Raw genomic sequence first — 11,998 nt, forward strand, 5'->3', positions numbered from 1 at the left:
AAACCGACGGAAGAAGCTCGGAGCCGCGCCAGACCAAGCGGCGTTGGCGCTTCCGGAGGATGCGTCAACCGCCCCCTCCGTTCGCGGCGGGTCCGCTGATGGATAAGGAGAACGTGGGGCGTCGCGCCTCGTCGCAATCCGCCACCGCGTCGTCGTCGTCGATACGGGAGTTGGCGACGAAGCTCGCGGTGGCGACGAAAGATGGGAGCAGGCCGAAGATGGGCCGCGACACCGCTCCCGTGTTGCTGCGGCTGGGCAAGGGAACGGAGGACGCGCCGCTGCTGCGATTCACAGAGACGCGCGTGGGTGGAAGCAAGACGCTGCCGCTGCGTCTGCGCAACGACACGCCGGTGACGCAGACGGTGACGTTCGAGCGCATCCCGCGCGAGGAGGGGTTCCTCGTGGACCCATGCCGCGCGACGCTGCCGCCGGGCGCGGAGGAGCTCGTGCGAGTATCCTGGCTCCCATCACGCGCGAGCGCCGGTCCTTACTGCGGCGTCATGCACGCGGTGCTCAACGACGGCGTCGGGGGAAGCGCGGCGGCGCTCAAGGTCCGCCTCCGAGCGCCCCCGGTCCCGCAGATCTCGGGCGCCACGGGAAACGACGACGACGTCCACCGCAGGCGCGCGTCCACCGCGAGCAGCGTCGGCTCGCACGTCCCCGCACGTCGCGCCTCCGTCACCGCGTACGGCGCGCGCCGCGCCTCCGCGCTGCAGCCGCTCAGCGGCAACCACCCGCGTCGCCGTTTCCGTGCATCCCTGGACGAATCCGCGCCCGACTTGGCATCGCCGGGATTCAAGCGATCCCGCGCCGACTGCGACAGGCTCCTTCCTTCCGCCGGGGGGTCCTTCGACCGCGTACCTTCGACCGCGGCGGGTGCGTGCGGCGGCATCGTCCCGAGCGTCCTGTCGTTCACCGCGAGCGAGCAGAGCGCGCAGAGGCGCCGCAAGCTTCCGAAGATCGCCGCCGTCGGCAAGACGCTGCGACTGCGGGGAAACTCGGGCGGCGGCCCGCTCGGGCTCGGGGCTTTGGACGACGGGCACCGACCGGACTTTGCGTCGTTTCACACCGAGTTCTGGGTGCGCCAGCAGGAGGTGGCGTTCACGCACTGGCTCAACGCGACGATCGTGCCGCACACGCACTCGGCATCAGAGGCGTGCGCGGACCGCAGAGCCCGTCGACTTGCGTCGGAGGCGGCGAGGACGCGACTGTGGTCGCTCTACTCGGTAGACGCGGAGGTTCGGAGCGTGATCTTAAGGGTCGAGTCCCACATCGACGACGGGTTCTTACGGCTCAGGGGCACGGAGGACGACGGCGGGTTCAAGTCCGGCGGATCCTTCCTCGAGGACGTGAAGCTCAGGGACGAGTTCGAGCGCGCGCTCGGGAGCTACTCGCTGTTTTGGCTCAGAGCCGCGGTGGACACTTTGCTGGGCAACCCGGGCGACGTCGTCGAGGACGAGTTGAGTTCCGAGTCGAGGGGCGACGGTAATAACGGGGGATGGGGTGACGGACGTAACGGTTTCGGAAACGGAAAGGCGGAGAGGAACCGGTACGCGACGGAGCGCGCGGAACGGACGGCGCTGGTAGCCGCGCTCGTCAGGGACCGGGCACTCGAGCTCGAATTCGGAGTCGGGTCCACCGGCGCGCCTCCCTTTGCCGACGGGTACCAGGAGGCTCTCGCCGGCACCGTGCTGAAGCGCACGCTGCTCCTGGTGTTCCTGATGGACCGCGCGCGTTCTGGCCTGCCCCCGAACACTCCCCTACTCTTCCGCGGGGACGCCCCGTGCAAGAGCAGCGCCGCCGTCGCGGAGCTCGCGTTGCGCGCGTCCACGTACGGCACCGGCGACGTGCTGAGGCACATCGGCCACATGGGCTACAGGCTGTACCACGCGCAGGAACCCATCCGCGAGTACGACTTTACCGTTCGCAACCTCGCGGTGGACCTGAGGGACGGCGTGAGGCTGTGTCGGTTGGTGGAGGTTCTCGCCGGAGCCGTGGGGGACGACGGCTGCGTGCGGGATGCCAAGTTCCCCGCCGATTCGAGGGCGGCGAGGACGCACAACGTGCGACTGGCGCTGGACGCCGCGGTCGCAGCCGGCATCGAGCTGCCCGGCAAGTGGAAGGACGTGTCCCCGGCGGACGTCGTCGACGGCCACCTGGCCAACACCCTCGGTTTGCTCTACGCGCTCATGATGCACTTCCAGGCGCCGAGGATGTTACCGATACGCGAGATGGACGACGAGATTGCGCGGTGGCGATCGCGGCGCGCGAACCAAATCCTCGCCGGTCGAGGCGCATTCGCGTTCCACGGCGCCACCCTCGCGCCCGCGAAGAGGGAGGAGGATTCCAATCGACACGGCGCAGCATATTCCAACCGTCCCGAGCGCACCCCCGAGGAGATTGACGAGGACGAAGCGGCTCGGTCCGCGGCTCTGTTCGCCGACGAGCTCGCCGACGCGGCGCTGGCCACGTCGGGCTCCGACACGTACTCCGAGTGCGAGGTTCGTTTGCTTCGCTGGGCACGCGGCGTGTGCGCGTGCGTCGGCGTGGACGTCACCGACTTTAAGTCGTCCTTCGCCGACGGAACCGCGCTCTGCGCGTTGGTACACGCGTACGCCCCGAGGCTGGCGCCGCTGCGAGCCATCTCGCGCCCGCCGAAGACGCTGAATGTTCCGGGGGCGCCGCCGTCGTGGCGATCCGTCAGCTACGGGTACCTGCTCAAGGAGCGGCGGAGGATGGAGGATGGAGACGACGACGCGGATGGAGACGTGTCGAGCGAGGCGCTCGAGGCCAGGGCGAGGGCGACGGCTGCGTGCAAGGCTAACTTTAAGTTGGCGAGCGAGGTTTGCCGAGCGTTGGGGGGCGTGCCCGAGCTCACCTTTGGCCCGGCGGACGTCGCGTCGAGCGGCGGTCCCGACGCCAAGGTAGTCGCCGGGTACCTCCTGTTCCTCTGCGCCAGGCTTCTGTGCCACAGACGCGAGGACGCCGCCGCGACGAGGATCCAGCGATGGTGGAGGTTCAAACACTGGCGACCCGGACGCCTTCGCCGGTGGTGCCGCGCGGCTACGACGGTGAGCAAAAACAAGCGAGCCCTCGACGCCCGGCGCGCCGCGTTCGCGCGGATGTGCGCCATCGTTCGCGTGCAATCCGCGTGGCGCGGGCTCTTGGCGCGAAGGATCAAGGCGAAGGCTGTCGCCGCCGCGTGCACGATTCAGCGCCACGCGAGGGGTAAGATGGCTCGTGACGCGTACGCCGACGTACAATTCGCGACTCTAATCGCGCAGACGCACGCGAGGCGCGCGATCGCGAGGCGCGCCTACCTCACCTTACGCCACCACACGATCCGGTGCCAGGCGATCCACCGCGGCGCCCTCGCCCGGGACGCGTACATGGAGATGCTGTGGATGAACGAGGCGGCGACGACGATTCAGAGCGCGTGGCGGGGATGGCGTCAACGGGCGGCGTACGTCGCGTTCAAAGAGATGGTCGTTCACATCCAGGCGATGGCGCGCGGCGCGACGACGCGGAGGATGTTTCTCAGGTACCTTTCCATGTGGCGCGGGGCGACGAGGATCCAGGCTGCGTTTCGCGGGTACCTCGAGAGGAGGGACCGCGCCGCTCTCGTAGCCGCGGCTGTTTGCGCGCAAAAGACGAGGAAGCGCGCCGTCGCCAGGCGCGCGTTTTTGGAGCGGAAAAAGTCCGCGGTGGCGATCCAGGCGGCCGCGAGGGGTTGGATCGCGCGGGAGAGGTACAACGACGTGCGGTTCACGGCTGTTTTGCTGCAGGCGCGCGTCAGGGGCGTCGCGAAGCGTCGAGAGTTTCTCGAGCTTCGCGGCGCAGCGATCGCGGCGCAGAGACGGTTCCGAGCGGCGCGACTCGCGAATGCTCGCGAACGCGCGGCGATTAAGATCCAGGCCGCCTTCCGCGGCTGGAGCGCCAACCAGTCGTACGTGGACTTACGGTTCACGTCCATCGTCCTGCAGGCGCGGGCGAGGGGCGCGAGGGACCGTACACGATTCCAGGCGTTGAAGCGCTCGGTCGCGGTGGCGCAAAAACACCGCAGGCGACTCGTCGCGGCGCGAGAAGACGAGCGAACGCGGCGCGAGGCGAGGGAGAGCGCCGCGAGGGAGGCGGCCGCGAGGGAGGCGGCCGCGGCGACGGCTATCCAGGCGGCGTGGCGCGGCGCGGCGGCGCGGCGCTCGTATAAGAGACTGACGTCGCGGCTGCGGCGGAGGCGGGACGTCGCGGCGACGCTCATCCAGACCAACTTTCGGTGCTGGGCAGCCCGGTGCGACTTCCTCGCGCTGCGTTGGGCTTCATCTGTCGTCCGTCACGCGTGGCGCGCCAAGAAGACGCGCGACGCCTTTGTCTCCCTTCGCGCCGCGGCGGTCCGGTGCCAGGCGTTTGCCAGGGGCGCAAAGGCTCGACGCGCGTTTTTACACCAAAAGCGTCTCGGCGCCGCTACCGTCGTCCAGGCGTGCTTCCGGGGATGGTCCACGAGGAGACGGGCGAAGGCGACGCTCGGCCCGAGGGTCGCCGAGCTCGCGGCGCTCATCAAAAGGTCCAGAGCGCGAGCCGCCGCGGATCCGTCTCGCGCCTTGGGCGCCAGAGCCGCTCGAGCCGTCGCGACGCTGCACGCGCCGAGGCGGCTCCGCGAGGTTCGCGACGCCCTACGCGACCTGGCGGTGGCGACGCGTTGGAGTGGAGCGTGCCGTCGGAACCTGGCGGGAGATGACAAGGCACTCGCGGCGCTGCTCCGCACGGTGCGCAGGTGCGACCGGTCGAGCTCGCACGAGCCCGTGCTCGCCGCCGCGTACGCGCTGTTTGAAAACCTCAGCGCGGACGCGACGTGCGCGAGGGCGCTGTTCGAGTGCCGCGACTCCGTGAACGTCATCGCCGAGCACATGCAGATGTGCAGGGATCGACCGGAGCTCGTCGCGGCGGCGGTGAGGACGGTGGTGAACCTCTGCGGGGACGAGCGGAGAGCGGCGGAGGTGGCGGCTATGGGTAAGATCCTCGGCAGAATCAGGAGCATCGCGGAGATCATGCAGAACAACGTGGACGTCCACCGGCACAGGCGGGTCGCCTACGTCGAGCAGCGCAGGCCGGACAAGGCGGCCGAGGAGGCGACCGCCGCGGCCAAGCTCGAGCTCTCCATCGCGAGCATGAAGAATCTCATCTCGCACCTCGAGCCGCACGTGCACAAGAACGCGCGACAGGCTGCAGGCAGCGGCTCGAAGAAACCGCCGAGGTCCGCCCTGCTCTACCCGAGATCTCGGTCCAGGCTCGGGCGCGTGGGGTCGCCCGCCGTGTCCACAGCTGTCGGGTCCCCCGCGGGTAAAGGGGGGGCGTTTTGCGATAAGGAAAACGCAGCCGCCGCCGCCGCCGCCGCCGGGAAGGGGTACAACGCGGAGAGGGAACGACGCGGCGCGCTGGAGAGGGAGCGCATTCACGGGGGGGTGCTGGCGGCCATCTGATTCCCACGATGAGAGCCGCGGGATGAGAAGAGACGGATTAGAACGAGCTTTGCTTTCACGCGGGGGCGCGAACGGTTTTCGTTTTCACGAGATTAATTTTCATAAGATGAATTTTCTTCATCGACGAGCTTTGCTTTCACGCGCGGTCAGTGTCCACCCGCGAGCATCTTGAAGTCGATGCCGAGGTACACTCGAACGAAATCCAGCATGCACAGCACCGCCATCCCGCTGCCCATCGCCTCCCAAAACACGGCGCGATGCGTCATCCGACCAGCCATCGCGTCCGCCGCCCCCGTGGGCAGCGCCCTCGCGAGCGCCTCGCTCGGCGCCTTGCCATCCGCCCTCACGTCCTCGTCCACCCTGAGGAACATCGGGAAAGAGACGAGGAAGTAGATGCCGTAGAACGCGCTGCCCAGCGTGTACGCCATGTCCCTGTCCTCGAACGAGTAGTACGGGAACCCGCAGATCGTCAGCGATTCCATAAACGCGGTAGAGTAGCTCATCGCGGCGATTGCGCCGCACTCAAACGCGAATCGACCGCGCCCGGGCCGGTACCTGCTCCGAATCTTACGAAGCGCCGCGTTGGACAGGACGTGGTAGAACATGAAGTACGCGTGCGTCATCAGGTACAGCGCGATCGGGACGTCGTTCAGCCTGTGCGCGTCGAACGTGTAGTTCGCTCGGAGCACGACGTAGAAGTAGTGCGTGTACCAGTAGTTTCCGATGAAGGAGAAAACGCCGATCCAGACGTTCGCCTTGAGGATGTACCAGTCCCTCAGCGGGCGTCCGACGTCGCCTCGGAGCGGGAACATCAGGGGATAGAGCACCGCGGGCGCCGCGCACGCGCCGCAGTAGGACATGTACCCCCACTTCCCCCACGACTCGTACGCCGCCGTCGCGATGACGACGACGACGGAGACGATCCAGCACGCGGAGTACCTCAGGATGAACACCTCGGCGTGGTGCTTCGAAGGGTTGGTCTCGGCGTCCGCGAGCCACCGCCCGGGGGCGTAGACGTGCGCCGCGCCCTGTTTGCCGACGGAGGGCGAGCGCTTCGTGATCACCCTCGTGAGGCACGTGCGGGACAGGAGGTACACCGCGAGAAAGATGGCGGTGAAGATCTCGGCCATCGTGACCCAGATGGGCGGGACGCCGAGTCCGGCGAGGTACGCGCGGTGGGGCGCCGCGGCAGCGGTGAGGAGCGGGCCGAGGCCCGCGAGCGCGGACGCCGCGGGCTTGGCCGCGGAAACCTTAGCCTTCGCCATCGTGCGGTGCGACTGACCAACGATGACGGCAGGCGAAAAGTTTGGCACGCAGCTGGATAATCGCGAAAACAAACTGCGATTCAAAATAGCCGTCGGCGGCGACGGCGTTCCCAGAGGCAAGACGCGCGTCAAGGACGCTGCACGCCGAGGGAGTCAAATCTCGGAGCTCTAGAGAACATGTCTGGTCCGTACCTTTACTCGGATCTTCCACCACCTCGGTCATCGCGCCGTGGGGACGCCCGTCCGCGCGCCAGATCCGGGGTGCCGCCTTTTTTTTCTCGCGCGCGAACGATCGCTGACCTCTGCTCCGCCCCACCCTCACCAAACCGACAGAAGAGGACAAGCGCGACGATTCCTCCGACGAGGAGGAGGAGAAGAACGCGCCGCAGATCGAGGAGGAGGACTCCGACGACGAAGACTCCGACGACGAGGAGCCCGTCGCCAAGAAGGCCAAGGTTGAGGGCAAAGACAAGAAGAAGAAAAAGAAGAAGTCCAAGGGATCGGACGACGACGACAGCGTCAACTCCGACGTCGTCGAGGACCTGTCGGGCGACGAGGTGGACACGTCGAACATCATCGAGGGAGGTCGAAGGTCCAGGAAGGGACGGGCCACCGTTTTCACCTACACCGCCACCGATTTGGCCGAGGACTCCGACGAGGACTAGGTCGCCTCAGACCTGGAGCGCGTTTCATCAATTTCTTCACTGCAGCTTTTACACTCACCCCGTCACGGCGACTCGTCCTGACTGAGAGGACCTGGGCAAGTTTCTCCGGTCTCGTGCCTCGCTCGCTCGCGCTCGGCTCGGTCGGCTGCTGCTTTGTGGCAGATATCCGCCCGGCGGATTTTCACTCGGGCGATCAGGGTCGAGAAACCCGAAAATATCTGGGATTTCCGCTGACGTCACGCACCGAGTTAACTCCTGAATAGACCCTCAACCTCGAAAAAGAACTTCGGCCTGTCGAGGATGGGCAAGTCTCCAGAGAATCCAGTTGGAAAAACGCGCTCTGATTGGCCAGGAGATGACAAATATCTCAAAAATTGCAAATCTTTTTGACCACGTTTTAGAAGACGAGATTTCATCGCCGAGTTTGAAAGACGACACGATGAACCGAAACCCGGTCAGCGCGTGAGTTGATAGGCAAACCGTGTTTTCGCCTTCGAGGTTTACGAGGAAAGAGGGGGCCCATTCGAAGGTCACAACCGAACGCGGCGACAGCGGAGGAGGCGTCGCGGACGAGTGTTCTCAGGTGGAATTCGCGCGAGAGTTCCCCGAGACAGGGAGTTAGTTTACTTACGAAGAGGCCGAACCGGCCGGCCGAGGCTCGGAGGCGTCGGCGGGGTCGGCGCGCGTCGTTCTCCGGGACCGTTCCGCACACGGGGCGTCGCTGCATTCAAGCGACGTTACGCGGCCCCCGGAGCGGACGCACGGTCCTTTCGACGCCCGCCAAGCGCGCGATTTTGCTCGCAGGGTAGACTTTGGTCTTTCGGTAGGCTGTGTGTGCGGTCCTAGGTCGCGTTACGCGCTCGCGTGAGGTAACGCGCGGCTAGAACCGGCAGCCTCGGAGCGGAGAAAACCTTCGCGCATTTTATTTTCCCAGTTAGCGGGGAGCGAGGGGACGTGCACGATGAAGCAGGCGGAGGCCAGCAAGACGCGCAAGCCGTACACGATTACCAAGTCGAGGGAATCGTGGACGGACCAGGAGCACGACCGGTTCCTCGAGGCGATCAACCTGTGAGTATTCAACCCCGTTCCCACCCGTTCCAACCTCGACTCGGTGGACCCCCTCGGGACCGAACAAAAAAACAAACAAGATTCAGGAGCCTCCCGCGCCCCCTCCGCTGACGCGCGCGCCCTCCCCCGCCTCGATGCGCAGGTACGACCGCGACTGGAAGAAGATCGGAGACTATGTGGGCACCAAGACGGTCATCCAGGTGCGTTTCCGCGGATCTCGAGCCACGTCGACCACCCGAAGACGTGACACGTCGGTGCACCCCCCCTAACGCTATTTTCCCGAGGGTTGCCCAGTGACAGCCTGTGTTACACCCTGTCAGTTTGGTCAATCGCCAGATCGTCGCCGCCCGCGCCGGACTGACCGCCTTTCCCCAAACTCGAACCCGCGTTTTCAGATTCGCAGCCACGCGCAGAAGTACTTCCTCAAGGTGCAGAAGAACGGCACGGGCGAGCACATCCCCCCGCCCAGGCCCAAGCGCAAGTCCGCGCAGCCGTACCCGCAAAAGGCGGCCGTCGGCGGGGGGCGCGACGGGAAGCAAGCGAAGAAGGGCGGCGGCGCGGGCGTCGGCAAAGGAACGGGCGTGTCTCTGGCGCCGCCGGAAGGAGGAGGAGGTCCTCCCATGGGCGTGAGGCACGCGTCCCCGGGCGTGATGGGCGCGCCACCGCCGGTCAACCTCGTGGGACCCGGCGGCGTCTTGGGCGGCGGCTACCCGATGGCTACGAGTGTCGGTCGATGGGACGGCGGCATGCGGGGCCCGCACCCCGCCGGGCCGGGTCCCATGTCCTCGATGGGCGCCATGGGCGATGGATCGTGGGGCGGCGGGATGCCGAGCGGCATGGGAGGCATGAGCGACGGCGGGTTCGGCGGCGCGCGGGGCGACGGGGTGATGCGGGGACACCAGCAGGGGGTGATGACGCACCATCGCGACGTGATGATTGGGCACGGCGGCGGGAACGGGATGAACCCGCCGATGGGCAGTTACCCCGTCGGTCCCATGGGGCTCAAGGGGTTCGGGAACGGCCAGGGCGGCGGCGGCGGCGGCGGCGGCGGCGGCGGCGGCGGCAACGTCATCATCGGGCGCGGTGGCAATCTCAAGCCGAGCCCGTCCAACAACCCCGACTTTGTCGTCGTCTACACCTTCCTCGCGGAGTGCTTCGATCCGGAGGTGAAGGGCCACGCGGAGAAGCTCAGGGCGATGTCCCCGATCGACAGGGAGACTACCACGCTGTTGATGCGCAACCTGAGCTCCAACCTGATGTGCCAGCGGATGTGGGAGGATCAGGTGCAGCTCATCGGCGCCGGGTGCCCCACCTTCGTCAACGCCACGTACGACGAGAAGGGCGTCGTCGGCGTCAACGTCCCCTCGGGCGCCGTGGTCCACGCCGGTTCGGGCCAAGTGGCGAGCGGCAACGACGAGAACAGCAACGGCGACGGGAGCGGAGCAGGCGACGGCGTCACGGACCCGCTCAACGGAGGCGGGAGCGGCGACGGAAGCGGCGCGGGGGGTGACAACGGCGGCCGCGGCGCGCTGAAGGGATCGGCGAAAAACGTCCCGGCGACCGCCAAGGATGGCCGTCCGTCCGCCTCTAACGGCCCGAACGGCGGCGGTACGACGTACGTCCACGCGAGTCAGTTCACGCGGCTGCAGCCGCACCCGGTGGTGGACGTGGGAACGTGGAGCGACCAGTACGTGGGCGAGGGGCCGGGGGCGTCGTATCCGGGGGGTGGCGACGATAAGGGTTTCGACAAAGGGGGGCGGTCTCGTTCGAACAGCGGCTCCCCGACCGAGGACCTTATCGGTAAGGGCGTGCCCGAGGATGTGTACATCACCGGGGGCGCCTGAGACGATGGGCCGTCCGTCCGTCACTATTATCACGTCGCGCAGCAGGCAGCACCAAGGTTTCAGTTATTTATTCAGCGTCGGTTGGTTGGTGAAGCTCAGTTATTATACTCGTAACTTAGTCTCGATTTATATCATGTCAATGAAGCACACGGAGCATGCATCGTAAGCACTCGACGACACGCCCGCCGCGCGTCCAAACCCCGAGAATGAACGTCCGCACGCACGCTCAGGAGAGGTACTTGTCCGCCTGCTCGGTGAGGAGCTTCGCGGATGCCTTCGCGTCCAGGAAGAGATCGCCCACCTCCTCGAGGTCGCCCAAGACGATCTCCTCCCGTCCGTTGGTCTTCGCCATCACCGCCGCGGGCGTCAGCAGCTGCACCGCGTGCCTCAGAGACGTCGCGTCGCCGATCTCGCCGAGCCGAGCGAGCGATTCCTCATCCACGCGAAGTCCCTCGACGGCGGCTCGCACCGCGAGAATCTTCACCATCTCCTCCGCCGCGTACGGAAGCGTCCGGATGATGACCAGACGGTCCAGAAGATCGACGGGAACGCCGTGCGGCGCGGACATATCCGTGCCCTTGATCTCGCAGATGCCGCGGTTGGTGGCGAAGATGACGATGGGCGCGAGGGAGGATTCCAGCGCGCGGTTCAGGTACGTGAAGCACTCGATGTCCAGCATGTGAACCTCGTCGATGAAGAGGACGCCGGGGACGAGCTCGGCGACTCCGGTGTCGATGTACCGGTTCACCACCTTGTTGATCTCTTGCCTCAGCTTCTCGGTGATCTCCGTCTTCTTCGACTTCATCATGGCGCCCATCACGCTCATGATGTCCTGGCCACCCTGGGGTTTGGCGTTTGCCGAGTCGAGGTCGTGCAGGGTCACGTCCTGGACAATCTCCTTCTTCTTGTGAACGTCACCCTTGGGCAACGGGACGTACTCCTCGGCCTCGAGGTCGAACTCGGTGGCGTAGGCGTCGCATCGCCCCACGCGCTTGACGGAACCCGAGTTGGCCTCGATGTAGATGACGTCGCCCACCTGCACGCCCTCCTTCTGCATGGCGTCGTAGATGGTCGGGTCGAGCTTGAGTTGCTTGGTGCCGCGAACGGTCTTGAGGCCGATGACGACGTGCGAGATGACCTTGCCGTAGCCGCCGCTCGTGCTCTCGGTCTCCTCCGGGGTGAGTTCGGTGACCTCGCCCTCGTACACCTCCTTGTTCTCCTTGATGCGGAGGCCAATCGCCCTGCGAAAGTTCTCCATGAGGATCTCGGTCTTCTTCACCTCGGAGGAGTACACCTCGCTGCCGACCATGGGGCAGAACGGAACCTTAGATCCGAGCTCCTGCGCGATGCCGAGCGCGAGCGCGGTCTTGCCGGTTCCGGGCGCGCCCGCCATGAGCAGGGCGCGGCCAGCCATCTTCTTCTGGCGGATCATGTCGACCACCACCCCGCACGCCTCCCGCGCCTGCTCCTGGCCCACCCATCCAGCGCTCATGTCGAGCGCCTCGCCGTCATCCTTGAGGCCGAGACCCTGTCGTTGGAAAATGGGGGCGGTCGGAGCGGTCAGACGTGCGCGCGTTTTACGCGTCGGGTGGTCGATCGATCCGGGTCGATGCGCAAAAGGTCAAAGTCAATTATTAGGGTGCCTGTTCGGGGATCTGAGGTTCCGATCGCGCTCGCGA

At 66.3% G+C, this 11,998-nt stretch overlaps 5 protein-coding genes across 5 annotated transcripts; 3 read left to right on the plus strand and 2 right to left on the minus strand.

Annotated features, from left to right (window-relative positions):
- Nucleotides 1–59: 59 nt before the first annotated feature.
- Nucleotides 60–5,477, plus strand: MICPUN_62340 (predicted protein; the record flags this gene model as incomplete). Its single annotated transcript, XM_002504783.1, has 1 exon — nt 60–5,477. The coding sequence occupies one exon, from the start codon at nt 60–62 to the stop codon at nt 5,475–5,477; it is 5,418 nt and encodes a 1,805-aa protein (XP_002504829.1).
- A 350-nt stretch (nt 5,478–5,827) lies between these two features.
- MICPUN_76248 (predicted protein) lies at nt 5,828–6,451 on the minus strand (the record flags this gene model as incomplete). Its single annotated transcript, XM_002505098.1, has 1 exon — nt 5,828–6,451. A coding segment is annotated over one exon (624 nt), but the record flags the coding sequence as incomplete, so codon positions are not given.
- A 351-nt stretch (nt 6,452–6,802) lies between these two features.
- MICPUN_53305 (predicted protein) lies at nt 6,803–7,552 on the plus strand. The gene has a single exon (XM_002504784.1). The coding sequence runs from the start codon at nt 6,920–6,922 to the stop codon at nt 7,490–7,492; it is 573 nt and encodes a 190-aa protein (XP_002504830.1). The 5' UTR covers nt 6,803–6,919; the 3' UTR covers nt 7,493–7,552.
- An 816-nt stretch (nt 7,553–8,368) lies between these two features.
- Nucleotides 8,369–10,319, plus strand: MICPUN_106228 (predicted protein; the record flags this gene model as incomplete). Its single annotated transcript, XM_002504785.1, has 3 exons — nt 8,369–8,475; nt 8,618–8,675; nt 8,871–10,319. The coding sequence occupies 3 exons, from the start codon at nt 8,369–8,371 to the stop codon at nt 10,317–10,319; spliced, it is 1,614 nt and encodes a 537-aa protein (XP_002504831.1).
- Nucleotides 10,320–10,423: 104 nt separating this feature from the next.
- Nucleotides 10,424–11,910, minus strand: MICPUN_109123 (rvb1-like protein). The gene has a single exon (XM_002505099.1). The coding sequence runs from the start codon at nt 11,809–11,811 to the stop codon at nt 10,546–10,548; it is 1,266 nt and encodes a 421-aa protein (XP_002505145.1). The 5' UTR covers nt 11,812–11,910; the 3' UTR covers nt 10,424–10,545.
- Nucleotides 11,911–11,998: the final 88 nt, after the last annotated feature.

This window comes from Micromonas commoda, chromosome 11 (assembly GCF_000090985.2).
Source record: "Micromonas commoda chromosome 11, complete sequence".
Lineage (NCBI taxonomy): Eukaryota > Viridiplantae > Chlorophyta > Mamiellophyceae > Mamiellales > Mamiellaceae > Micromonas > Micromonas commoda.